This window comes from Podospora pseudoanserina, chromosome 2, assembly GCF_035222485.1.
Source record: "Podospora pseudoanserina strain CBS 124.78 chromosome 2, whole genome shotgun sequence".
Classification (NCBI taxonomy): Eukaryota; Fungi; Ascomycota; class Sordariomycetes; order Sordariales; family Podosporaceae; genus Podospora; species Podospora pseudoanserina.
Genome location: NC_085921.1, coordinates 1861920 through 1887008, shown reverse-complemented (window position 1 = coordinate 1887008; position 25089 = coordinate 1861920). Strand labels below are relative to the sequence as shown.

General features: G+C 52.6%; 10 protein-coding genes across 10 annotated transcripts; 7 read left to right on the top strand and 3 right to left on the bottom strand.

Moving 5' to 3' along the window:
- Positions 1-210: 210 nt before the first annotated feature.
- On the top strand, positions 211-2228 carry QC764_204260 (uncharacterized protein; the record flags this gene model as incomplete). The annotated part of the gene is made up of 3 exons (XM_062944125.1): positions 211-323; positions 387-481; positions 538-2228. Exons 1-3 carry the CDS (start codon positions 277-279, stop codon positions 2226-2228), a joined length of 1833 nt encoding a protein of 610 aa, XP_062802919.1. The 5' UTR covers positions 211-276.
- Positions 2229-2651: 423 nt separating this feature from the next.
- On the top strand, positions 2652-3869 carry QC764_204250 (uncharacterized protein; the record flags this gene model as incomplete). The annotated part of the gene is made up of 1 exon (XM_062944124.1): positions 2652-3869. The coding sequence occupies one exon, from the start codon at positions 2652-2654 to the stop codon at positions 3867-3869; it is 1218 nt and encodes a 405-aa protein (XP_062802918.1).
- Positions 3870-4132: 263 nt separating this feature from the next.
- On the top strand, positions 4133-6380 carry QC764_204240 (uncharacterized protein; the record flags this gene model as incomplete). The annotated part of the gene is made up of 4 exons (XM_062944123.1): positions 4133-4872; positions 4941-5018; positions 5098-5943; positions 5997-6380. The coding sequence occupies exons 1-4, from the start codon at positions 4690-4692 to the stop codon at positions 6378-6380; spliced, it is 1491 nt and encodes a 496-aa protein (XP_062802917.1). The 5' UTR covers positions 4133-4689.
- Positions 6381-6919: 539 nt separating this feature from the next.
- On the top strand, positions 6920-8161 carry QC764_204230 (uncharacterized protein; the record flags this gene model as incomplete). Its single annotated transcript, XM_062944122.1, has 1 exon — positions 6920-8161. One exon carries the CDS (start codon positions 6920-6922, stop codon positions 8159-8161), a length of 1242 nt encoding a protein of 413 aa, XP_062802916.1.
- Positions 8162-10808: 2647 nt separating this feature from the next.
- QC764_204220 (uncharacterized protein) lies at positions 10809-13996 on the bottom strand (the record flags this gene model as incomplete). The annotated part of the gene is made up of 5 exons (XM_062944121.1): positions 10809-11636; positions 11715-13047; positions 13119-13362; positions 13423-13653; positions 13714-13996. 4 exons carry the CDS (start codon positions 13994-13996, stop codon positions 12522-12524), a joined length of 1284 nt encoding a protein of 427 aa, XP_062802915.1. The 3' UTR covers positions 10809-11636; positions 11715-12521.
- An 8-nt stretch (positions 13997-14004) lies between these two features.
- Positions 14005-15114, bottom strand: QC764_0034810 (uncharacterized protein; the record flags this gene model as incomplete). The annotated part of the gene is made up of 2 exons (XM_062940229.1): positions 14005-14193; positions 15043-15114. 2 exons carry the CDS (start codon positions 15112-15114, stop codon positions 14005-14007), a joined length of 261 nt encoding a protein of 86 aa, XP_062802914.1.
- QC764_0034800 (uncharacterized protein) lies at positions 15023-16975 on the top strand (the record flags this gene model as incomplete). Its single annotated transcript, XM_062940228.1, has 2 exons — positions 15023-16556; positions 16655-16975. The coding sequence occupies exons 1-2, from the start codon at positions 16530-16532 to the stop codon at positions 16973-16975; spliced, it is 348 nt and encodes a 115-aa protein (XP_062802913.1). The 5' UTR covers positions 15023-16529.
- A 56-nt stretch (positions 16976-17031) lies between these two features.
- QC764_0034790 (uncharacterized protein) lies at positions 17032-19740 on the top strand (the record flags this gene model as incomplete). The annotated part of the gene is made up of 6 exons (XM_062940227.1): positions 17032-17907; positions 17969-18472; positions 18545-18638; positions 18704-19023; positions 19084-19303; positions 19362-19740. The coding sequence occupies 6 exons, from the start codon at positions 17032-17034 to the stop codon at positions 19514-19516; spliced, it is 2169 nt and encodes a 722-aa protein (XP_062802912.1). The 3' UTR covers positions 19517-19740.
- Positions 19741-22300: 2560 nt separating this feature from the next.
- Positions 22301-22915, top strand: QC764_204200 (uncharacterized protein; the record flags this gene model as incomplete). Its single annotated transcript, XM_062944120.1, has 1 exon — positions 22301-22915. One exon carries the CDS (start codon positions 22301-22303, stop codon positions 22913-22915), a length of 615 nt encoding a protein of 204 aa, XP_062802911.1.
- Positions 22916-23051: 136 nt separating this feature from the next.
- Positions 23052-24966, bottom strand: QC764_204190 (uncharacterized protein). The gene is made up of 2 exons (XM_062944119.1): positions 24153-24966; positions 23052-24038 (listed from the first exon to the last, which is right to left on the bottom strand). The coding sequence occupies exons 1-2, from the start codon at positions 24192-24194 to the stop codon at positions 23748-23750; spliced, it is 333 nt and encodes a 110-aa protein (XP_062802910.1). The 5' UTR covers positions 24195-24966; the 3' UTR covers positions 23052-23747.
- Between the last annotated feature and the right edge of the window lie 123 nt (positions 24967-25089).

The window sequence follows — 25089 nt, the reverse complement described above, 5'->3', positions numbered from 1 at the left end:
TCCTCGTGTCAATGCTTGCAGCTGGGCCAGTCTGAGCTGTAGATGACAGCAGCGTACCCAATATTTGTCCTTCAAGCCCTGTCCTCTCGGTGCATGCAGAAACCGCGCAGAAGAAACAAGACGATTGGTGCTTTCACGCGACGGTCTAAGATGATTGGTCTGTCGAGCCGACACTTCAACCACCAGGACCATGAGGGGTCAGCTCTGTGAGAACGAGGCTGGATAGTCACAACCCCAACCCCGCAAGCACACCTTCGCCAACGAAGAAGGGACGACATGCGAAGAGAAGATAATAAGATAAAAATGGGTCGCCACTTGAATCTGTAGGTAACCTGATGACCCGACTTCCATCACGCCATTGTCACTTACCCATACCCTCGCCGAAGTTCCAACTCGGGTACACGCTTACATCGCGTCGGCAAGACCAAGAAGATGTCTATGTCCTCCGCTGAACCGAGAACCGGGACGAGATCCAAGAACGGTAAGCATCCCCCGTGGGGTTGGGTAGCCACTTGACTGACCAAGCATCAATGCAAGGCTGCTTAACGTGCCGTGCTAGACATGTCAAATGCGATGAGCGACACCCTGTTTGCTTGAAGTGTGTCAAGCAAAAGACCGGGTGTGAATGGCCTCCTCCTCCGGAACTACAGACCCACCAGCCAGAGGAAGACATCCCGCAAGCTGAAAGTCGGTCTCTCAGACGTTTAGCTCCCGCCGTCAACGACACACATGACCAACTCATTCAGGCTCAAGCATCCACTTGGACGCCGGACGTTGACTTGTCGATGAGCGACCTGCCCATAGTCCCAGACTTCAGCTTTCTCACGGGCCTAGACTGCTCGGACTTCATGCCATGGTTTCCTGTCCCGTATCCCGAACCAACATTGGACATGCACATCAGCTCCGATGCCCTTCTCGCCCCTCTGCCTTTGGGCGTATCCCCGTCCCAAGCGGAGCGCAAGGCTTTGGCATGGTACCGTAGCAGCGCGACGTTTGGGTTTGGGAGCGCGAAGAATCCCAACTGGTCTACTCATGCTATTGTGTGGGAGACAGCCCGCGAAAGCAAAGCTGTCTTGCATCTCCTCCTGGCAGCAACACAGAACGAAATGGCGTGGCGAGCAGGATCCCAAGGCGCCCTGTTTGCCCGTGCCGATGAGAACTATCGTCTCGGGCATCAGCAGCTGGAGGCAGAGATCCGAAGTCGCGAAATCGACCCCCTGAATGCCATGTCCTGTTTTTGGTTCCTTTACCTGCACCAGAAGCGTCGCCATGCTGCAGGAAACCGCATGCTGATGAGTGGGCTCAGCAAGATGATGGAGGAGTACTTGACGGCTTTCAACCTCCACCAAATGTTGACTTCTGCAGATGCGGAGAATCCGGCCTGGCCGGAGCCGAAAAAGGCACTGTTGGCTCGTCTTATGGTTTGGCTTTTTTGGATTGATGCACAAGCAGCCACACAAGGAGAAGGTGGGAGGATTGCCAGGCTTCTAACTTCGTCAGCTTCTCGGCAAGCTTTGGTAGATCTGTACAAGATTTCAAGAACCACTCTGGAATCGTTCTGGGCCGAGAGATATCCCGATGACGAGGTTGTGGACGACATGAAGAACTCCAGCGCTCTTGACATGATCCACGACACCTGGGTCCTCGTGCAGGAGGTCAATAACGCTGCCGATGAACAGCTGCCCCTGGATACAAAGGCCAGCGACGAAATCCTGAGCAAGATACAGGCCTTGCAGTGTGAGCCAGGTCCTCTTCGCGTTCTACGCCTAACCTCTTCAAATGCTGCGCTCCGAGATCGTGTGATGTTGAACGCAGATTGGGCTGGAGTGAACTTTTATACACTCCGCATCTACCACTTCCGATGCAGTTTGACTGAGGAACATCTCGCCTTTTCTTCACCCCAGCCCCAGGCTGTCAAGATTGCCGACGTCGTTGATTCTTTGTTGCTCCTCATCCAGAAAAGCTTGGCCACCGGCAGAGAAGACCAGCCAGATCGCATGCAATGGCCGCTGTTCTGGGCGGGGATCGAGACGACAGATCCGTTCAAGCGAATCTGGGCGTTGGGGGAACTCAAAGATGAAGGTCTTGTTCAAGCAATGCGTTGTGTGTTGCTGCTTCAAGAGGGTGGGTCAAGGGTTGGAATGGCCAAGATTCGCGACATCTTTCAAGCCTCGTGTCTCGGCGTGCCAGTTGCTGGTTTCGGCGGCATGTGGGGGATGCGGGGGTGATTGCGCACCTGGCGTCGAGTTCACGATTTGCTCCTTCGTCTCGGTATATCCAATGAAATCATTTGCTCTCAGGTATCGGCCGAGTAGCGTGAGTAGGTAATTGAACGAATGGCCGTCTCGATGATATTGAACACACTCTCGCACCATTGGTTGAAGTGACCAACACCATCAGAGAACGGTGGGGTTGTCATGGCGGGGAGCGCCAAGGGCAAATCATCCAATGCCATCATCAGCCGGACCGATCTTTGTGATGCTGAGAGTTGAGCCGTTCGCAGAGACCTTGGCGGACCGTTTTGAGGATATTCGGCGTTGTGGTCTGTCCAAAACCTGATACAAGACGGTTGCCCAATTGAGTTCTTCTCCTGGCTGGCATCATCCATCACCAATCCTTTTCATCAAGTCCTCATCAACATCCTCACCAACATGGCTCAACAGTGGACGTCCGTGATCGAAAATGAGATACAAGCTAGAAACGCCGAGATATCATCCATCAACCACCAAATACACTCCAACCCCGAGCTAGCATATGAAGAGTTCAAGGCACACGAAGCCTTCGTCACCATCCTGACCTCACTGGGCTTCAAGGTGACGCCCCATGCCTTTGGGCTCGAGACATCATTCTCTGCCGAGTTCGGCTCTGGTGGCCGTCTTGTCATCTTCAATGCCGAGTATGACGCCCTTCCTGGCATCGGCCACGCCTGTGGACACAACTTGATTGCCTCAGCATCGTTCGCCTCGTTCCTTGGCGTTGCGGCCGCTCTCAAGGCATCCGGCCTGCCAGGTCGTGTTCGTCTCCTGGGGACTCCTGCCGAGGAGGGAGGTGGTGGTAAACTGAAGTTGATCGCAGCCGGCGCTTACAAGGGAGCTTCGGCAGCGTTGATGGTCCATCCAGGGCCAGGCCACAACCTCCCGTCCCACATCCGGGGCGTCTCTTTTGTGCGCATGCTGGCCAACGTCAAGTTCCGTGTCCACTTCACCGGCAAGGAGTCGCACGCGGCCATCGCGCCCTGGGACGGAGTCAACGCACTCGATGCTGTGTGCCTCTCGTACAATGCCATCAGCATGCTGCGCCAGCAAATTCGCCCGTACGATCGCATCCACGGTATCTTCAGATCGGCCGGTGACCGGCCCAACGTCACACCGGGGAACTGCTGCGTCGAATACTACATCCGCAGCCAAACACGTGCGCAGGCGGAGGCGCTGTGGCAGCGAGTGCTGAAGTGTTTTGAGGGCGCTGCGCTCGCAACCGGCTGCCAGATGCACACGGAGCCCCTCAACTCGTATGCCGACGTTCGACCAAGCGCATCGCTGTGCAAGGCATATGTCGAGGCGATGCCGGAGGGAACGGTCTCTTATGACGAGCCGAAGGATATCCTAGCTGGTAGCACCGACATGGGCGACGTCTGCTACGAGTGCCCCGGGTTCCACGGTGTTTTCGGAATCGGCACGGAGGAGGGCTCGCCGAACCACACCAAGGGATTTACGAGGGCCGCCGCAACGGAGGACGCGTTTGCGAGAGCGGTGGAGTGCGGGAAAGGCATGGCTCTAGTGGGGTGGAGGGTCTTGAGCGATGATGTGTTTGCAGACGAGATGCAAAAGGAGTGGGAGGCCGACATGAAGCTCGCTGCCCAGGGAAAATAATTGCGATGTTATTATTAATTGCCAACCTGAGTTAATGAAGCCTCAAAAGCTTGTCTGCTGTGCCCCGATTGTCCGGATGGCTGTGTAACGGTGCCAAGAGATGAACAGTGGCCCCCCCCTCCGCTGCAGAGTACCTTTGGCGAAGCTGACGGTACCTGCGCAATGTTACCAGTAAGCCCCGAATAGTAATCTCTGTGCGACTCACACCAACATCTTGAGCAAAATGTGTGAAACAACTGGCGATGTTTTCCATCTCCCAAGATGTCGACTCGAGGAAACATGAGGAACATGCCCACTTGGACAAGCCAGTATATCCCGGCGCCCAGGCTTGGCCAAAAGCAGTTAGATTGAGACCCATATAATTGCTTGCTTGGCCAATCACGCATCCCAATGCCGAGGAGCGAGTACCCGACTGCAGGGGTGAAGCAGTTACAGGTCGATATGAGCGCCGAGTTGTCCAAGGAAATCCAAGCAGCTTGGACAAGATTTCGATGCCGAAGAGGCCGGATCGAAAAGCCCATCCCTTTTTTTCCAAGAAGGATCAAATTCTCATGCTCCCTTTATAACGATAAACTTCTGGCCACCGCGGCTGGCACCTGAAAGCCCTGTGTCTGTTCCTGTTCCTGTTCCTGTTCTCGGTTGCGCCTTCGTTGTCCGTCGTCCGCCACGAACCCCACGATAACAGTAACGTCATCGCCCGCATTCATCTGATCTTTTCGACACCGGTGATCCGTGCATTCGTGCCAAAGTTGCGCAAGCTCGTCCACAGTGAAGCGGTCTTCCAGGGAGCTGCTTGTCCTGCCGAAACCGAGTCCTCGCCATGACTTTTGCTACCCAGGCGGAGAGCATTGGCTCCTCGTCTCTGTTGCGTTATGTCCCTCGAATCTCTCCTTCGATCGCCAGGATCACAGTAGCCGCCGCACTTCTCCCAATGGCGCTATCGCATGGAAATCACGGCGGGGACAACATCCCGGAAGGGTCAACCATATCGCTGGATCCAATCGTATGTTAGACGTGAGCTCTGGGCAGCATTGGAATCCAGGGTATCGAGTCTTGCTGACAACATACCAGGATACAACACTATGGATACACATATTTTTACAGACGTTTACCTTTGGGATACTGTTTCCCTTGGGAATGGTGCTTGGGGTAAGTCAACGGCGTAGTAGGGGTTGTTATCGACATCTCGAAGCGAAGAGCAGGGGCTGACAATGACGCGCACACCCAGATCGTCAAAAGCCGTTGGCACGTCCCACTGCAAGTTGGCAGCACCGTACTGGCATTGCTAGGCTACGCCCTCGGCCATCTCCACAAGGGCCGCGAATTCAACCCGGAAAACGCCCACGCAAAGGCCGCGACACCGTTGTTCTTTCTTCTGGTTGCTCAGATTGTCTTGGGCGTCTACTTGAAGCTACATCTCGAGCGGGGCATCCACGGCCGTATCCGTCCCTTCATTCGCATTCTTCACAGCGTCAACGGAAAAGCATTCCCGCTGCTATCATGGGTTCAGATGCTATTTGGAGGTATCACTCTACTGGGCTTTTGCCAGGGTGATCACCTGGGACAATGTGCCGCTCACTTCATCATGGGCAGTGCCTTCATCGCATACGGCGTCCTCCTTACCATCGTGCTGCTCGTTGGTCAGATTTGGCTCCGTCGGACTGGCCGCAGCCAAGAGTTCTTCGACAGCGCCGTTATTGCTGCATGGGGTTGTGTCAACACCTTCACTGAGCACAGATGGGGAACCGAATGGGTCAGGAATGACTGGCAGCACACGACCATGGGCATCATTTGGTGGAGCGCCGGCCTCGCTGGAGTTTGGCTGAGCAAGGGCCGAGACGGCACCCCCAAGCGCAACTTCGTCCCTGGCTTTGTCATCTTCATTACAGGATGGGCCATGTCGGCGCATCCTCAGGAGCTGATGACGAGTGCGATGACACACGCGGCATTTGGGTATACATTGATGGCCGTTGGTGTCACTCGCATCATCGAGATCTCTTTTGTGCTCAGGGACAAGGCAGGCGTATCAGAAGACGGGACACAGATCAACAGCTTCCAATATGTTCCTGTTTTTGTAAGTCTTTGCTAACCGGGCTACTTCAATGTGTTGCTAACACACAAATACAGCTCCTCTACGCCTCAGGCTTTCTGTTTATGGGCGCTACCGAAGAACAAATGGCATTCATTGCCGGTTCCGGAATGGACGCCGTGGCGTACATTTTGATCATGTACAGCTTGGCCTTCCTGGTGTTTTTGGTCGTCATGATGTTCATCAACGTCTACGACCGTGCCGCCAACCCCCCGTCCAAGATTACCCTCAACGGCCACGCTCGCAGTGGTGACGAGGCTCAGGTGCAGGATGCCAGCGAGTTTGAGCTTGATGGTCTCATGACAGACGACGAAGATGACGACAAAGCAGCAAGCAGGAAGCTACTAAAGAACGAAGGCAGCCAACAGAATGGGTTCGCAAGCCCAAGTGCCATTGCGCGCAACGATGAGCGGTTGGCATAAACAAAAGCAGAAATGGACGGGCATCATGAGCATTTACATCGGATTTGGCTGTTTTGGAGTTTGTGGGGGTGCGTATACAACAAGGTGTGTAAGTCTTTTCTGGAGCATGGTTGGATCGGAGATTTTCCCACTCAGGAGTTGTTGGATTACTCTTCCTCTAGTTGTAGGTGGAAACAAACTACAGAATTTCCTCGGAGATGAACTACTTTTGTCCATGTGTTCTCATGTTACCGGCCGGTGCCCAAAGAGGAACTATTCCGAGAGAGCATCGCCCATTGTTGAACAGCCAATTAAGTGACGTCAGATTGGTTCTCAACCGCGCTTTCCATCGGAGCTCACGACGCCTTTCGGGTGACAGCTTTTGCCTGCCGGGCGTATCAAGCGTATTCACCATAAATCACCCACACTTTAGGAGGTAATACAAACTGCATCTCTTAACCAACACGTTATCTCCTAAGTGGGCTATATATTGACCTGCCCCCGCACCTGTCACCGCCATCCTGTCCCACCATCAAACAACCCAACCCTTCAGCACCACTATGGAGTCCAACACCGATACCATCACCCTCACAGCCCAATGCCACTGCCGCGCCCTGACCTTCACCTCCAAACCCATCCCCACCACCTCCCTCCCTCTCAAAGCAACAAACTGCCACTGCAACTCCTGCCGGCACCTCACCGGCTCCCTGCGCGGCTCCACCGACATCCTCTGGCCCGGGCCTCCTCCCCAACCCTCTGACAACCTCAAACAATATGCCTTCTCCCCCCGCTTAAACATCTACTTTTGCAGTCACTGCTCCACCACCCTCTTCTGGGAAGACAACTCCACCCCCGGCGTCACAAATTACCTCGCCTTCACCGGCGTCCTCACCCCTTCCTCCCCACTGCCACTAGGCCAAAACCTCATAGAATGGGACGCTCACATGTTCCTAGCCGACACCATCGACGGCGGGGCAGTCCCCTGGCTCAACGGTCTCAACCCTCCCTCCGCCGCCAAACCCCGACGCTGGCTAGGCTGGAGAGAAAAGTCGAAAGAAATCACCTCAGAGGGATACTGGCCCGAGGATAAAAACATATTCCTTTCCCATGCTGACAACCTCCTCCACCTTCCCGAAAAAGAGGGCAACATCCCCCTCAAATGCCACTGCGGCGGCGTCGACTTCGTCCTCAAAGCCGGCGATGCCCAAAGGGACTTTAAAGAACACCAGTCAAAGGGGGGGCAACTGCCCTGGTTCGTCGATCCAGAGAGTTACAAACTCCTCGGCTCACTCGACGGCTGTTCCGACTGCCGCCTCGTCTCCGGAACCGAGATCTTTGCCTGGACCTTTGCAGAGCTAAAACACATCACCTTTGCCTCTGATCCCACCTCCCCCCTTCCCCTCGACACCACCGCCCTCCAATCCGCCATCGGAACCGACCCCAGACTCGGCACATTATCCCTCTACCCCAGCTCCCAAGGCGTCCAGCGCTACCACTGCAGCACTTGCTCAGCCGTGGTCTTTTACGCCTGCGACTCCCGCCCAGACATGGTCGACATCGCCCCCGGCCTCCTCCACGCCCCTGAAGGCGCAAGAGCAGAGCGCGTCATCTCTTGGTCGTGGGGTGGAAAACTCGGATTCGGATCAGACATGGCTGGCACCTGGAGGGAGCACCTTCCTGCCGCGGTGGAAGAAGAAACGGAGCAGTTCAGGTTGGCGAGGAGATTCCCAAAGAACTTTAGGCGGGTTGTCAAGGAGCAAGGGGCTGCTCGAGCTGTGCCAGGGGGTTCTGGGCAGGTGTAGTAAACACGGTCTATATTGCCCTCGAGATTTGCAGCTGGCTGCTGGGGAGATCCATCCACTTTCATGCCCATATTTTGCCTATTCTGTCGTCCTGCTCTTGAATTGTGCACTCGTTTTTCTAGCTGGATTTTGATCCCATCTTCCCCATCACTCCGACAGCCCGCGTTCGCTTAGGTAACAAAGCAGCCGGTGAGGTCTGTTCCCTAAAGCCGAACCCTTCTCTGTTAGCAATTCAGTGTAGTTATTTGGGCGATGCAGCGAACACTACATCAATCCCATCAACAGGCCTCAAACGCTGGCACGGCGCCATTCCCTAGTAAACCCGCGATCTAGACTGTTTCCGGGCTGTCAAGATGGCGCCCGTCTTGGCCTACCGCTTTTTGTTGTCCCTCGATCGAGTGGGAGTTTCCGACGGAAACTAGAGCGCGGTTGCTTGGCGAGTGGCGACTAGAAATGTTTCGGACGTTCAAGGCTGCGAGTCATGCCGATCCCATAGAGACAGCTCTAAATGGAACTGAATGCCATTGGTTTTTAGCAGACCCCCAAAGTAGTAGCTGTCGGGCCTCGTTGGCAAGGCTCGTGAACCTCGCCCGACTCATCCGAAAATCTGGACGGATGGGAGATCGCCAAGGAGATAATGTTTGCAATAACTGTCGAGCTGGGTGTGTGAGATTCGTTCTCGTCGATTCGGTACGTTGTTTTGATCGTTTGAAAAGCTGGCAGTGTGCAAGAGACAGGTGGACGTCTGCTTATGGGCACTCGAGTCGCTCGTTCCTGATGGCCAACTCTTGGGCGCGAATGGTCGTGCATGACAAGTCGATTAGCCAGTTCTTCAGCAGGCTTACGAGTTTGCTTGTATTGCATGGACAACACAGCTATACTGAGGCCAGAGCTGTCAATGAGTTCGTCGAGTCAAGGAAAACTCGTTGCTCACAACGAAAGCCGTAGTTGACGAGAGTCTGAGCAAATTTTCGTTCCAAAAATCCGGTTGGTTCGCAGAAGCGATGGCTCCCTGACACACGGTTGATTTCTCCTTGCAACATGCCCGCCATACCTCAGACCCAATACATGAAAGCGTCACTGTGATTCCTTGCTGAGAGCTCGACAACCAGGGAAGATGCTGATTCGTTGTAGTAGTGTCGAAATCAGATGGGACCAGCGTCCAGGCCTAAAGAGAAAGACATGGGTACCCTCGGAAACTTCTTCCGATCGTGCGCGGCGGGGGCTTCCATCGTGGAGAAGAAGCTTCGGTCGAATGGGCGAGAATAATAAGAAAAAGAGATGGAGGTGGACATCAGACGGCTACCGCAGTTTTCGTATTTAGATACAGACGGATGAGAGCGTGCGGCATCAATGATGGAATGCGGGAGTCAATGTCTCGACTAGGGCCCGTAATTCTCGAAACATAACCATTGTCGTGTGCCTTTCGTGGTCGAGGTGGTCGAGGTAGCAAAGGAGTCGAGACAGGCGGAAAGATGAAGAGAAAGCAGAGGGAGGAGGCTCTGCAGGTGCGGTGGGGTGCTGACGAGGTAGGTAGGTGATGTACCACGGATGCCGTATCAGCCTGTGCGTCGGAAAATCCTCCGCACAGTGTTTGCGGCTTGTGTCCAGCCACCAAGTGTGTTGTTCCACACCGTAAATGGGTATATAGCAAGACAGGCATTGAAAGGGGGCTATCAACATGGAGCCCTGGGGAGTCCCAAGGCTTCAGGGATTGGCATGCCGGTCTTGAGCAAGTTGTCAACTGCACCGCGAGTCATCAAGTAGTTTGCTTCCCACAGGTACCTGGCGTCATGCCTGTTGTGACCTTCACCGCTGGACATCCCCATGAGACGTGGCTGGATATCCTGTCAGCGTCGAACCAAGGGCCAGTAAAGCTAAGAACAGCATGTACTCTCCGAGTTGCTCGCCCACCTCGCCTCCATCTTACTCGAAGCCATTACACTACACACCCACCGTTGCCAATAATGCTGCCGGCCGGCTCAGGGGATGACTGGGGTATCGTGGTGGGCTAAGCTAGTGTAGCTCAGGCTTGGGTGAAGATCCAAAACCGATCCAACAGGAAGACTTACCGCAGCCGCTGCTCGGCTCCACTGTCTAAGTGACAGTCGAATGACAGGGTAGGTAATCGGCAGAAGGCCAGACATGTCAGGTAATCCTATTCGACGGGGAGATGCCCCGGACTCAAGAACTGAGGTGGTCCAGAATCAGATAAAGGGGGGGGGTGCGACGTGCGCCATCTCAAACCGCCCAGGCAGGGTGATGTGGGGTGGCTGGCTGGACTTTGTGACTTGACCGTGACAAACGTGACTATCCTTGGTTGGAACAGCTAGTCTCCTCTTGATCCGCGGAGGTAGGGTACTCTGTGGCCCTTCAATGCTCGTACTCGATGCCGGACACCTACTCGACATGTTCTCTACAGTCCTGTCACTTGGGATCAGCCTTTGGCACCCAGCTACCATGGAACCGGTGACAGATTAGGTACCTATCCAGCTTTATCTTGGCGGTGATGGCACGCAATACGTGATGTCTGGTTGCATGCGGGTTTGGAAAGGGCAAGCGGTTCGTCATCAAGTGCACTGCCCAGACAGTGCCACACATCCACGATGAGCTATTTTCTTGGTATAAACTTGAATGCGTATTTACTGAACAATCCTGATCAAGTATAGTGAGAATGGGAGTTGATGGTGTTGGTGCTTAACACCCGTTTGCCGCCGGTCTTTGTCCACCCATCCGTCTTGGGCTTCCTTGGGGAGACAAAAGACAGTGATGAGCTGAACAGATACGTGTCCACGGACCTCGGCACCTAATCGGACTCGGACAACACAGTCGTATACACACTCTTCTCCAGGTCTAATGTCTTCAATGGTTTGGGTACTAAGCGATACTAGTTCGATATTCGTGACATCAGTGAGCGATTGTTCGCGGAACTGTTGCTTAGCTGAGAGGACGCCGGTTGGGAGATCAGCCCGTGGGCGCCTGTCGAAGTGTTCACTACTCCATATGGTCGAAGCATGGTGTGATGCCCGGATATATGCGGCAAAATTCCTTCTACCCGAAGCAGTCGATTGATTCGGGTCTACGACCCGTGGCAAGAGGAGTTACAAATGCTGTTTCTCCTGATAACTGACTGCGGCATCATTCGACAGATGATCAAGGGAGAGGCAATGAAAAATAAACCGGTACTACCCGTAGGAGACTGTGATGAGGCATACCATTGGTATGCTCGGTAAATCGACCATCGAGGTATTGAAACAGCCTCCGACACACTCTTTAATTGTATGGTCATGCCAATCAGCCCGAAAATGGGCTGGGGGTGATCAGTAGCCAAAGTCAAGATGGGTGAGTGCTGCCAGACTCGCGAAAGAGGGCGGCTGCCCTCCTGCCCCAAAGTTCTGACATCAGTTCCATCATGCCTAACCTGGATGGAGGCCCCCGCATTGATGCAAGTATATCTGAAAGAAGAAGCTCGAGCCTAATGTGATGCTGTTGTCAGCGGAGCCATGTCCGAGATGCTTGGTCTGTCACTTTGCCCTGGTACTAGGGTACCCACCTCTTCGTGGACACCAGGTCTTCAGTTAAGACATCCACTGTTACATTTTATGGCGGAATTTCATGGTTGACAGCCGCCGTGCTTGCAGATTATGGTGACTCTTTTGGTACCTGCCCGTGTTCCGCTCCCCAATCACAGTATCCACCATCGTATCAATCACCCAGTAATAGGGGCTATGGACACTGAAGCGTGGGGTGTCTTGTACCCATCCATGTCTTGGACACATACAATTGACCAGCTGCTTTCCGAGACTTCGGCCTGTTCTGACAGGAGGCGCTTCCCCTCCGGATTCTGAACTTTTATGCGGATGTGATCAGGGCTATGCTTGCATGCAGTTGGCATGCTCGCATCCCTACCTGATGACGCATGTTTGACTGCCTGTGATGGCCGAGACATTACGGAAAGCTGCGATGAACAGGGGACCATTTTTGATTCGAAAAGTACTCGACGAGACATCTTAAGGCTCATGAAACTAGCAATCGCCATCAGGCTAGACTTTTGGCTCATTGTAACCTCACATATTTGGCCACTGCGTTGTCCTCCGTAGATACCCACATTCTGAGACAAAGTTTCTGGCCACCACTACCCAAAAAAATTCCACATAATGATAGGCCTGCACTAAAATGGCTGCAAAGGCGTTGGCTTGTGAAACAACCAGAGGCCAACGCAGATAGTCCGGGTTAGATTGAGGATAAGGTTGCGAGAGTGTTGCTGGCAGCAGCTCAACTTCGAAGTTGTCCAAAATCAAAGCCAACTTGAGGCTGGCAAAAGGAGATTGTGGCAGTGAGCGTCTTGGCAACGAAGGAATCATGCGGTGCCGTCTCCGTTGACATCATCGTTGTCGTCCAGGGGAAAAGCAGCAGAACCGGCCGTGTATCGAGGTGCTGTGTATTCTAAAGCTGGAGCAACAGGATATCGGCCCTCCCCATTCCTGGGCCCAAATGCTGCCTCCCAGGGGACACGCATAGACTCTGGAACGGGGTGCGCCAGTGCTGCATTACGCAGGTACAATCTGACCAGATGTCGTCCTTGGCCTTGTCCGGGATCGCTGTAGGCATCGCGAGCATGCAAATGGGCAAAGTTGTTGAGCAAGACGATGTCGCCAGCCTTTGTGTCTAGGCGAAGACGATACTTTGAGGCGACTTGGTTGAGGATGCGGAGGGTCTCGAGCTGAGTTGGTGTGAGGGGCGGAATTGGCGAAGTGCCATCGGTTCTTGTCGTAGATGGGTGCACACCAAGTCTCCCAGGGTCAACGCTCAGAATGATGTGGTTGTTCTCAGGGTCCATGTGCAGGAGTGGCGCCAGAATGTAGCGGGGGATCGGATTGCCTGAGCTAATGAGCGGAAATATAATTAGCGATGGCTCAGTGCGCATGTGAAATGTGACAAAATTGTGCCAACCGACATTTGGATTGGCCACGCAGCTTCTTGAAGGGCTTGGATGACGTGTGGGTATAGCGCCTCAAGCTCCTTTACAATTGTGAGCGATGAAGCTATAAATGTGTCCCCACCATGCTCGGCGAGGGAGCGGACGTGAAGCGCGAGGATGTCGACTCCGATATCACAGTGCCAACTTAGGCCTTTGGTGGTATGAATACCATGCCGAAGCTCAGGGGGTGTCTTCCAGTCTTTGGAGGCTGTGATGTGGGCTATGTGGGCGAGGCAGGTATCAGTTCAGTTCATCACATTGTTTTGATTCCAAAGCATACTCAGCATGTTCCCCTTCTTGTCCTGAAACCCTCTCTGATCCCCAATATACGCAGCAATCCCGAGGTAGATCATCAGGTTGTCCTCGACTGAATACTGTTGGGGATCGAGGCCCCTGAGGATGACAAATCCGCGGCCTCGATGAACCTCGTGGCAGGCTTGCTCCAGTTGCGCCTCGAGGGTTGGAAGGTGGAAATTATGACGACTGACTTCGTGACCATCAAGCTCAAGCTCTGCTTATTCGTCAGCAAATGAAAGCATCACCCAACACAGAACGGGGGCACATCACTGACCTTTGAACTTTTGCAGTCCCTCTTGCACCTCTTGAACACCCCGAGGACCAAGGTCAACAACATAACTGTCCGAGGAAATGGCTTCAGGCACCCAAGCCATGGCGTGGTGCTCCAACCATCCCAGGCCTGCATGAGATTGCCCAAACAAGCTGCCAACTTGATCCATTGGTAGTTTGAGAGAATATGTGCTGTATTCCTGGCTTTTCCAGTAGAGTGAGAGAGAATAAATCTGTTCTAAGCCCAGGGCTGACATTGGGTTCCACCGAGGACGGAGAGGAGCCATTATTATACCTAGTCAAGCCCAACCTCGCCGGGTGGACGATCGCTCTTCCACGACATGGGCTGGTCACCCACATCCAGCCCATATTCGGACAACGGCTCATGGGGTCGGTAGCGGGGGACGATTGGACAGGTGTTTCGCTCAGGCAGGTTGGCGGCAGCAATGTTGAGTGGTGTGCCGAAGTTGTGTGTGCTGTTGAGCTGTCGGAACTTGCATCAGCATGATCAGCTCCTCATGTCCAACGCCTATCATGGCCAACCATGGAGGGCGTTCAAGGGAAGACATAGGCCCGCCAGAAGCGCGGTATTTTCCTAAAAGGTGACATGTACTTGGGCTCCGCCAAGGACAAAACTGCGAACCGGTTCGGAGATATAGAACGAAAGCAAAAGGGGTCCTGGTGAGGTTGGTCGTACGGTAAAGAGCCGCCTACCCGGAATTGTCCATGTTGTATGATACTCATCAAGGCCGTGCTGTCCTCGGATCAAGTCATTATGTTAGCAGCATTATATCGCTCATCGGGCGTTAACCTCCCATCCTCAAGGAAAAGGCATCGAAGGCCTGGGGACACATACATCTGTCGACAATTCTGTTTGGAGTCTCATAGGGCGTACGCAGGGGAGCTTAGGCCCGCTCACGGGAGAGAAGAACCTTGCGGCCCAATTAGACGAGATTGGGGGGTCCCCACCAATTTCCGGGCGGATAGAGCAGACTAAACCAAGTTCACTAGTGATAGATGAAAACATTTCTCGACTAAGGTACAACAGGCTAGGAACGGACCGTCCGGGCCCCGGGATGGTTCCGCTGTCATAGTCGTGTCCGAGCGTTTGGTAGTATTCCGGAAACGGGACTCAGGGATTCATAGAAAGGGTTTTCTGTAGCACCCGTCAATATGAGGCTCTTGATGAGCAAGTGACGATGATCAGGTCTGAGTGTGAAATGGTCGAGAAAAGTTGATTGGCTGACCACTGTGGCCAGAAATGTGATTTATGACGCACCAATGAGAACGAGACTGTTTCTCCCTTGCTTCCTCGGCAGAGTTCACGTCACACGAAGCGGAGGTCGACACTGGGTTTCTGGGAGAATGAGCGGGATCGTAGATGCTGCTGCGAGATACATCCCATTTTCCGTATCGCTGGGACGGGACGAGCGACTCGATTCGAACAAGGCGTAGATTGTGGGGAGAAAAGGGAGGAGCCAAGGAGTGATGGGTGATGATGATGGGAGAAAATGTCCAACTGCATCCAGTCCAGTGCAACAAAACCAAGATGTGGCTGGCCTGTCAATGGCTGCCTGCATGATACATGCACTGTGTTCCCAATGGAGACTCCCTGTCGTTGCTGCTGTGACCTCTCTCAACAAGAGGAGGAGCGCGTGGGAGCCCAGGCCTGGAATTCTCTGTCTCAAGACTTGCTAACCCCTCTTTTCCACAGTAGGCGAGCTGTTGGCTGCTGCAAGACATCTCACTGCCGATGATTGGACAAAGGTGGGAGACGACATCGATTTTGGGCCGTGGATCGTGACCGCAACACCTCTTCCCTCCGCCCTCATCACTATCACCTGTTCGCTATTTTCCCCCGTTTCATCCAAGATTGCCCCAAAGCCTACATCTCCATCTCTGGGACTTTCCTGTTCGCAGGACGGTCTAAGGTATCACCACACTTTTGTGGTCTGGAGCACAGCACCTGCCTCGCAGGGGACTGTCACCCCAGGGTCTTTTCTCCCCGGCCTCCACTTGGTGTTTCGAAACACAAGAGTATCCCACCTCTCGACATCGTCGTACCCTGTCTCGGCCCCCCTCCCCTCCCCACGGACAGCACGTAACCCAGTCCTGTTTGACCAACTGGGTTAGACACGGGGCAGGTCACACCAGAATTCTGGTGAAAGTTGGTATTTCCTTGGTGCGATTTTGCGTCTCACGACACGACCCTTTGGGCACCCCCTCACCCACCAGGCAGTCCGCCAACCCACCAGCCGCAGTCTTCGAGTTCAAAGTTCCCACGGGTGTGGATGCATGCTGACGGCGCATCTGCAACCCATCCAGGGTTTTGTTGCACTCGACGAGAAGCCAGGCTTGTGCTGCTGTCTTGCTCAACAGGTTGTGAAAGCGGGCCGGTGTTGCACAGCGTTCGAATTCAATCCGGCCAAGTCTCGCCCTCTTGACATCTCGCCGGTCTCGCTTGCAGTGGCATTTCTCGTGCCGACCAATCCTTTCCGAGCGCAGTCCCTCCACCATCCGGCCCGGTCTCAGTTGGTTGTTCTTACGTCTACTAGACTGTTGCCCGTGTTGCCCGATCTGTCTGACACCGCATTTGCAACCGGCTTCATCGTGGTGGCAGCAAATTCTGGAATCAAAGGCTCTGGACCACGGCACCCATAGCCTTGGCAAGATCTTGCTCCTGCTGATCTTTCCTGGGCCATTGTGTAAGATCAGGTTGACTTGGCGAACCAATATTCTGATAGAACCGTTCTCTGTATCCCGAATCAAACTGGGGAGGCAAAAAACAGCGAGCGAGGGCACGTAGGTGAGGGGAGCAGGATGGAGAGTCCACTTTTGCGTCCGACCGTAAATACTCCCTTTTCCTTTCACTTTATTCTTGATCTTTCTGTGCCGTCCTACTTGCAACTTGTCGAGAATAGTTCTGGATGCTTACTGAACCTTAGGGTGGGTTGTCGAAGCCGCCGCGCTGCCGCAGTCCGATAGATGCAGATACCCGTCAGCCAAAGAAACGCCGTCAGCTAGTTGCCATACTTGACGAGATCACACCGACTTTACCGGTCAATCCATTCAGCCTGATCCCGTCACAAGATAGTAATCTCTATGGCGGCTCCCTGTACCACCACCCCACGTTTGGCCCAAACCTGCATGGGTATGGGAACTGGTTGGACGGCGCAGCAGTTCCTACATGGTCTCCGTACGACTACAAGCAAGGTACGAACGAGATGGCGTTACAATCCAAGGTCCGGTTGGACAGTGATGATTGACGTGTTCCATAGACCAACACGGAGCCTTCTTTAGTCTGATAGTGGATAATTCCACAATGGGTGGGGGAGATGTCCCCCCATACGTCGGTGAGGTTCCTTTAGAGCTGCCCATGGGACTTGCCACCAACCAGCCTGTTTCTTCTACGCAATACGTGAATCCAACCGAAGATTGGGAATCGCGGCCTGGCCGCCCAGCACCTCAGCCGCTACACCAGCCGCCAGTCGATACCGGTAATGGCGGGCTTGGTCAGTCTCGCTATTGCTGGGAAAGTGTCGCATTGCCACTACCGCAGAAGGAAGATTGTTTCCCGGAGGCCTTCCATCGCACCTTTCAGTCCGGCTCTACACCCACGCATAGCCTGCCGCCGCCTTCACTAAATGGGGCCCATTCGACCTCGAGGGACCCAACAAATGCCCAGGGGCAACATGCGTACTTATCGCAATTTCACGCCCAGGCAGCATATCCTGATGGGGTATTTGGTAGCAGTGTCGATATCACCCAAGAGCATCGTTTTCCATATTGTCTTTCGAGGGTCGACAGTGGTTCCTTGAGAGCTAGCCCTGGCAACTTGCTAGACACCGAAGCCTCATCGATTTGCAGTGCATATGTGCATGTCACAAAAGAGGGAAATGGCCACACCTGGGATGAGCTTCAGAAATCAGAGGTGCAAGATGTTGATGAACAGATCATTGTACCTATGGAAACGGCTCTTGTTGGCGGCTGGGTCGCCGTGGAGCAAGCGCTGATGTTGGACGTCACTCAGCAAGGCGCAGCGGCCGCTGTCAATCAAGGGCTGGCGATCAAAGCAGAGCCCGAACTGGAAGAACCGGAAGAACAGCGACGGAAACGGCAGAGAGAGAATTTGAGGAAACAGACCTCCGATACCAGGACCATGCGGGCCTGCATACGATGTCATAACCAGAGAGTGAGGGTAAGTAAACAAAACGCAATGACGAACAACAGCATGACAATCTAATCTCTGGTGTGTTTAGTGTCTTCCCAATGTGGATAACCCGAATGACCCTTTGGCACCTTGCGTCACCTGTCTCAAGGTGCGCAGGGAGTCCAAAAAGACTATCCATAACCTCCCGTGTCTTCGTTACAAGCTGGCTTCGGTGGTGTTGCAGCGAGATGGGGGGCTGGGCTACACGAAGCGATTTGATCATACCCAGTTGATCAACATCAGGGCGAACGATTGGGCAGACAATCACATCAAGGTCATTGAAATGGCTCAAGGGCTCTGCGAAACGCCAATGACACTTAAAGTGCGGGCGTTCAGGGCAGTCGAGGGTGATCAGCTCGTCCGGAATTTTGTTGGCAGGGATGGAATAAGAATTCCGGCGTACGGTCTCGTGAATGTGAAGGAACACGGGCGAGCCTTTCAACACTACATCGCGGCCAATGCTATCAAGGGATTGGAAGATTCGGCCAAGGACTCTGATGATCTCGTCAAAGTTATTTATTCCATGATCGCGGAGCATCTTCGGCAGTCATCGGTACGAGAACCCCCACGTTTCAGTTGACTTGAATTTGGACTGAAAGCTGATTACCCACCTCTTGTCTTGCAGCGGCACAAACAAAACCGAGAAGAAAATCGGGACAAGAAAAGCGTAGATCTGGCTGAGTTTCTACTAAAAGCTGTTCGCCTATGGTTTGCGATTCGTATGTAATTCCTGGTGATGTTCCAGCGCCAATTTGATGAATACCACTAACAGACTGTTGGCCAGGACACCAAACCGGCTCGGCATGGATTTGCGGTCAAGAGTCACTGGGGATGGAATCGAGGGAGCTGAAGACGAGGTACATTCCCCGAATGATCGTGGCACAGTTTGACAGCATTCGGTATCACACGGTATTCAAGAGCCAGGTGCCACAATTTCTGAGTATGTTCGAAAAGATTCTCAGCTCGGGTCCCGAACTCTGGAAGGATTCGAAGGATGCATGGTTTACGGCCTTTCTGGTTGTGTTCTTGTTTCTCCACAATGTGGCCTGCATTTGCAAAGATCGGTACCGTCATGCAAAGGAAAACTCGAAAGGGCGGCCTCTGGTACAGCCTAATCTTTGCTATTCTGCTTCAGCGCGCATTCCTTGCTGACTTTTTCTCTAGGAGACACGTTACGGCCCAAGAGACCACCCGCTTACAACGTTCGTCGAAGACGTCCAGCATGGTGCCGGTGTGATGTTGGCGTACTGGACCTACTTCAAGCGTTGTGATCTGATGAATTTCGAGTGGGATGCCGAGAGCGTCTCAAAATCGGCCATCAAATATCTTGATACTCGCCAGCTTGCATTTTTGAAGGGGACGATCGACTGTCTCAAAGACAAAAGTAAGTTAGCCCATTTGCCCGGTAAACACACCAACGCCAGCCAACTGACAATTGCCAGCGACTTCAATCCCGAGCACGCCACAAGAGGGCTGCTGGGAACATGAACTCTACTGGATATCTCTGATGTTTGTCTCAGAGCCGTCTATGACGAGCTCATGGAAGCCCCCCGTTGTCTTTTCGACTGTGAATCCAAGCGTGGGCAACGAGCAATGATATCGAATGAGTTTCTTACAAAGGGATGACTACTGATTTACGAGTGATTTGATTTGGCTATGCCTGGCCGAGGGAAATATTTGGGAGGACTTTGGAGTGAGTAACATTTGTGTTTTTGATTGTTGGCATGACATGATGAGAATCTGCGTGCGAGACAAAAACCATGCAACGGCATGGGCGGGGAGAACAAAAGGGTCAAAATGATGCTTGGGTTTTGGCGTTCTCCGGTTTTGGGTCTGCAAGAGGAGACCCAGAGCTTTTACCTAATGTGTGTTAATTTATATTTTAAAAGCTATGCCTAGTGTATATGTTAAAAATGGGGCCCTGTAAGCCCTATTTTACAGTAGGTTACTGCTTGTAATACTGCAAGGCGTTTAGTTCCGAAGAAACTGGTGGATACGGCGAAGACAGCCTCAACATTCCTACCCGCCACCCTCAAGGATCCACTTAGTACAAAGTCAACTTCGAAGCTCTGCATCGGACGCTACGGTAGCCTAAAATGGCCTAAATTTTGGATTTAGGCTACTAAAAGCTCTGTAAATGCCCTGTGGAAATAGCGGCCCTGTGGGCCCATACCTACCCGCATCTACGGTAGGCTGGTGGCTGATTTTGCTCTGTTTTGTATGGGCGTGAGCACGTTTTTTGCAAAACGCAGCTAAATCTTCGACTTTCCCTGTAAGGCCCCTAGGGAATATATAGTAAAGGCGAAGCGCGAACTTTACTATGAAGTACTATAGTGGTATTACAGAAGGCTAGCGCTATAAATACAGAAGGTCACTTACTATTGCTTTGTTTTATAGCTCTGTAAGGCGCTATAGCTTATGCATGCCCAGAAGTAAGCTACTAGTACCGTGTCGCAAGTTGTCGCTGCGCTGTGAGCACCAAAGTGCTCTACCATTATAGGGCTTTTAGACCTGTATATAAGCTTAACTTTTCAACACTTTAAATACTTTATACTATTAATAAAATTATCGGTAAAAAAATAATATAACTAAAAAATATATCGAACCCATTAGTTTGGAAAGCGGCCATAGGCCTAAGGTCTTTCTGATCAAAGGAGTGAGAAAGTGGAGCTCTCGGAGGATTCGGGAGATCAAAGGTTATATATATAAGCGGTCTGCTTCTGACATTCTATTTTAGACAAGACATCGACTTTTCTTTTCTTTGTATTTTGTGCTTTGCACGCGTGCAGGCAATTCTAGCCATCTGATCAGGCTAATCTGGTGCTTATTATGTGGGCCTGCTGTGACGGACCACTATACAAAACATCTGAAGGGATACTCGGTTGAAGGTAACTTCTGACAATTGGTTTGGTGCAGCTGAACACTGCACAACAAGATGTCTCAATGTAAACATAAGATACCGTGAATACAACTGTGAATTGCATACTGCGGAACTATCTATCTACACTAGCCAGTTCCTCTGTATATATAGACCTTGGGACCGTGGACTGAAATGGTGAAAAAACATACAGAAACAACCACAACACCACAAATATTGGTTTGGGGTGCGGCCACAGGCCTAAGGGTTTGAGTAAGGAAGTGGGGCTCTCGGAGGATTCGGGGGTTCAGGGGTCATGTATATAAGCGGTCTGCTTCGGACATTCTATTTTAGACAGGACATCGACTTTTTTTTTTTATATTTTTGTGCCTTGCACGCGTGCAGGCAATTCTGCCCTCTGATCAGGCCGATCAGGTGCTTATTATGTGGCCTGCGAGCCCATAGAGTCTTTTCTTTGTCCTACGTGGAGTGCGGCCTGCGAGCGAGCCACTGTCACGCAGGTGTGTCCATTCAGAGACCCTGTTGAGGGTATATTTGTGGTGTTGTAGTTGGTTTGTGTGTTTTCTCACCATTTCAATATATCCTCAACAGGTCTCTAAATGAACACTCCTGCGTGACAGTGACTCGCTCGCAGGCCGCACTTCACGCAGGACAAAAAAAAGACACTATGGGCTCGCAGGCCACATAATAAGCACCGGATTAACCTGATCAGAGTGCTAGAATTGCCTGCACGCGTGCAAAGCACAAAATTTGAAGAAATAAAAGTTGATGTCTTATCTAAAATAGAATGTTAAAAGCAAACCGCTTATATACATGGCTTTTGAACCCCAAAATCCTCCGAGAGCCCTACTTCCTCACTCATACCCTCGAGCTTGTAGCCGCACCCCAAACTAATATAATACTTAACAATATTAATTAAATAGATAATTTATTTAGAATATTGATATAAAAGCTTACTACTGTAGGAAATTTAACGCTTAAAAACTATAAGAAACCTTTTTTAAAAGAATAGCTCATTCAGTTTTACTTTACTAAAATTTAGAATGGAGAAACTACTAAAAGCTTATATTTATAAACTAAATTAAGCTAGTAATAACCTCAAATTAAGTTTAAGCTTTAGGCGGCAAGTCAAATTAAGCTGAGGGCCAGCTTAACTTAACTTGGCTTATCGACTACCCTAGGTAAATCAGGATTCGACGTTGGCTCCCCGATAAGAGATAAGGAGTTTCTGGGGAAAGCTGTCCGTCCACGCGCCGCCTGCCAAAGCCACGGTTCACTTTGAAGGCCAAGTCACCCCAACTGGCACAAGTGTCCTCTCGACAGCTCTCACCAGTCCAAGCCAATCCACCTCCTCAACCCTCAACCAGAACCACGACCTCAACTTTCGCAGCTTATCTTTTCCTCTTCTGCTTGCCCACCAAACCTTCATCCTCGTCATCGTCAAACAAACTGCCGCTAATAACTCTCCTAAACCTCGAAAAAACACCCACCAAAGCAGCCAAAATGTCTGACCAAGACCACTTCCACCTCCTCCCCCTAACCATCGACCCCAAATCCAAATCCATCTCCTCCCTCGGCCCCTCCTCGCGAGCCCTTGAGGCCGAGCTCGCCGCCCTCAACAATCTCCACAGAACCATCCTCACCCAAATCGAGCCCCCCCACATCGTCCCCCCTCCCCCCATGCCCGTCAACCCAAAGCGCTCAGCCAACGTTTCCAAGCTTCGCGAGTCGGGCAACAACGAATACCGCAAGGGGCGCCACGCCGAAGCAATCAAGTTCTACACCCTCGGTCTCCAAATGGCGCTTACACGGGCCCCGTGGGAGCCGTCGCAGCTGGTGCGGGAGGAGGTCCACGCGCTGTATAGCAACAGGGCACAGGCGCATATGCAACTGGGGAACTGGCCAGAGGCGGCGGTGGATGCAGAGGCGAGCGTGGCTGCCAAGAGCCAGGGTAATGCGAAGGCTTGGTTTAGGAGGGGGAAGTGCCTGCTTGAAATGGGGAGGTTGCAAGAGGCCAAGGGGGCGGTGGCCAAAGCGTTGGAGTTTGAAGGGGAGGAGAAGGAGTTGGCTGAGTTGTTGAAGGAGATTGAGGGGAGGATTGCGAAGGAGGGGAACTAGAGGGTTTGACGGGAGAAGTGGTATGAGGGAATTGGTGATGCCATGGCAAGAGGATAGGGCATTGGAAGCTTATCTGGGATGCGATAGAGACAGCAGCATAGTGGTGCTGGCTGTCGGTCTGTTTTATTTTCTTGGTTGTCGTTACATCGTTTCACGGGAGTTCACCAAGGCGTTCAGGCGACAAGAACTCAGGGCGAGCAGAGAGCGCAGTGAATGAGACGGACATAATACCAGGCATCGCTTTTCTTTTCTTTTTTTTGACAAGAGATATATAATTGTGAGGATTTGCAATTACGCCCGCTGATAAGTCCTGGTCCATTTCCCACTGATATAACCTCTCACTTTCCCAGACAAAAGCCGATGAATGGCTAGTATGATACCACGCCCACAATCCTGCAATAATCCTTCAAGATTCCACATCACCTCCCGTCTCGTCTCAATATCTATTGCTGCCCATACCATCCCATCGATCCTGAAGCAGCACCCCTTTCCTGACAGTACATCGACAATGCCAATGCCGCAAAACCGAAAACACGAACGAAAATAAAATAACAATGAAAAGTTTCCCAAGCTGGCCCCCGAACGCGCGCTGATGATGAAATGACTGCTCCTCTCTTCTGATGTTGACTCCAGTTGATGGCTCGACTGCTGCCAGGATGGTGTAGGTTTCGAGGCGGTTCCTGCATCGAATTTGGCGAGGAAACACGGCGTGGACAGGGCATTGCAATAGCTGCTCCACATCGCACCCGCTGGTGCGTGTCTCCATCGTCTTGGCCTTCTTCCCATTCTCTCCATCTCAACAAATGACTGTCGTCGTCGCGCATGTCTACATTCAAGCCTTCTCCTTCTCGGCAACGACAACTGATGGTTTCCGCGGCCGCATGACGGCATCTTGGCTGCTCATCCTCCGGTCAAGGGCGCGCTCGAGCTTGGCGCTGAGGGCAAGCTTCTGGAGGTTGGTAGTCTTTTCTTCATTAAGGTACACGCGCTGGTCGGCGAGGCGAGGGTTCTTGAGGCGCTCGAGGCCGTCGACGATGGGCCTGATCTCGGCAGTCATGCTGTCGGTGCTGAGGGTGGTGGGGGCGTCGGAGGGTGTCATGCTGTAGGTGCTGTAGCGCTTCTCCTATAATAAGGGGGAAAAGAATAGTGTTAGTGAATTGCGGGAAGGTTTGGGAGAGAAGGCGATGAGGATGCAACGTCAACGGACCGACGGGCATGAACAGGTTTACAGACGTACCGATGGAGCCATGATGGGACGACTGGCCGAGTCGAGGGACATGCTGGCGATAAGGCGAAAAAAGAACCCCGGGGCAATTGTTTTTTTGCTGGAGCCCTTGTCGCAAGGTGAAACGCCGACAAAGACGAAAAAGGACAAAGAGCGGTGGTGGGAAATGCCGATCGGTATTTCAGTGGCGGCGTGTTGCAACAGTGACCAAGGCGGGCACTAAGGACGTGGAGGGAGTCGATGGTGCAAAGTCTGGTGTTTGGTTGGTGGTTTTGTCACTTGGGATGATGGAGGTGGAAAGTGGTTTGGTTAAGTGAGGCAGAGACAGAGAGGCACTAAAAGCAGAAACGGGCCAGGCCGGGCAGAGAATCAGGAAAGGGGAACTTGAAGGAAATGGTGAAACGGGAGGGCACCTCTGAACTTCTACAGTGCCGGGTAACCATGTGGCTCGTAGGTGGGTGGCCCGCGCACTTGCAGCTTCGCTCCGCGCCCTCCAACCATTACCCTTGCCTTGTCGGGGTGGGCTGTGGGCCAGGGGCCGATCCTCACTTCCACCCACTCCTTCTTCCCATGCCATGAAAGAATCATCTCAACCACGGCATCCTCAGAACCACGTGCTGAAGCTCTTTGAGATGGTCAAGACGGTGAAGAACGGACAGAGGAACCTGCCTGTCGGGTCCAAGGTGGCCCGTTCTGGCTGCCGTCAAAGACACCACACATGCAAAGCATGATCAGCACGTCTGTTCAGACCAGAGGCCCAGGCCTTTTGGGTGATGGGGCACCCATGCGACACCAATCACAAATGCCCGTCCCCACAAGTCCGTACTCAGCTTGACCAAACAATTGCTCAATGGCACGAATAGGTCCAAGATATCAGTATCGATATAAACCTGATATTTAAATACTCCGTATCATCTGTACAGGCCTGCAATTGTGCCGCAACAGTGCA

What these genes read in the sequence shown, in the direction of transcription:
- QC764_204190 (XM_062944119.1), bottom strand. Translation starts at nt 24,194, where the DNA reads ATGTCCCTCGACTCGGCCAGTCGTCCCATCATGGCTCCATCG. An exon ending in GTCCCATCATGGCTCCATCG is followed by an intron (nt 24,039 to 24,152) that starts GTACGTCTGTAA and finishes CCCTTATTATAG; the next exon opens with GAGAAGCGCTACAGCACCTA.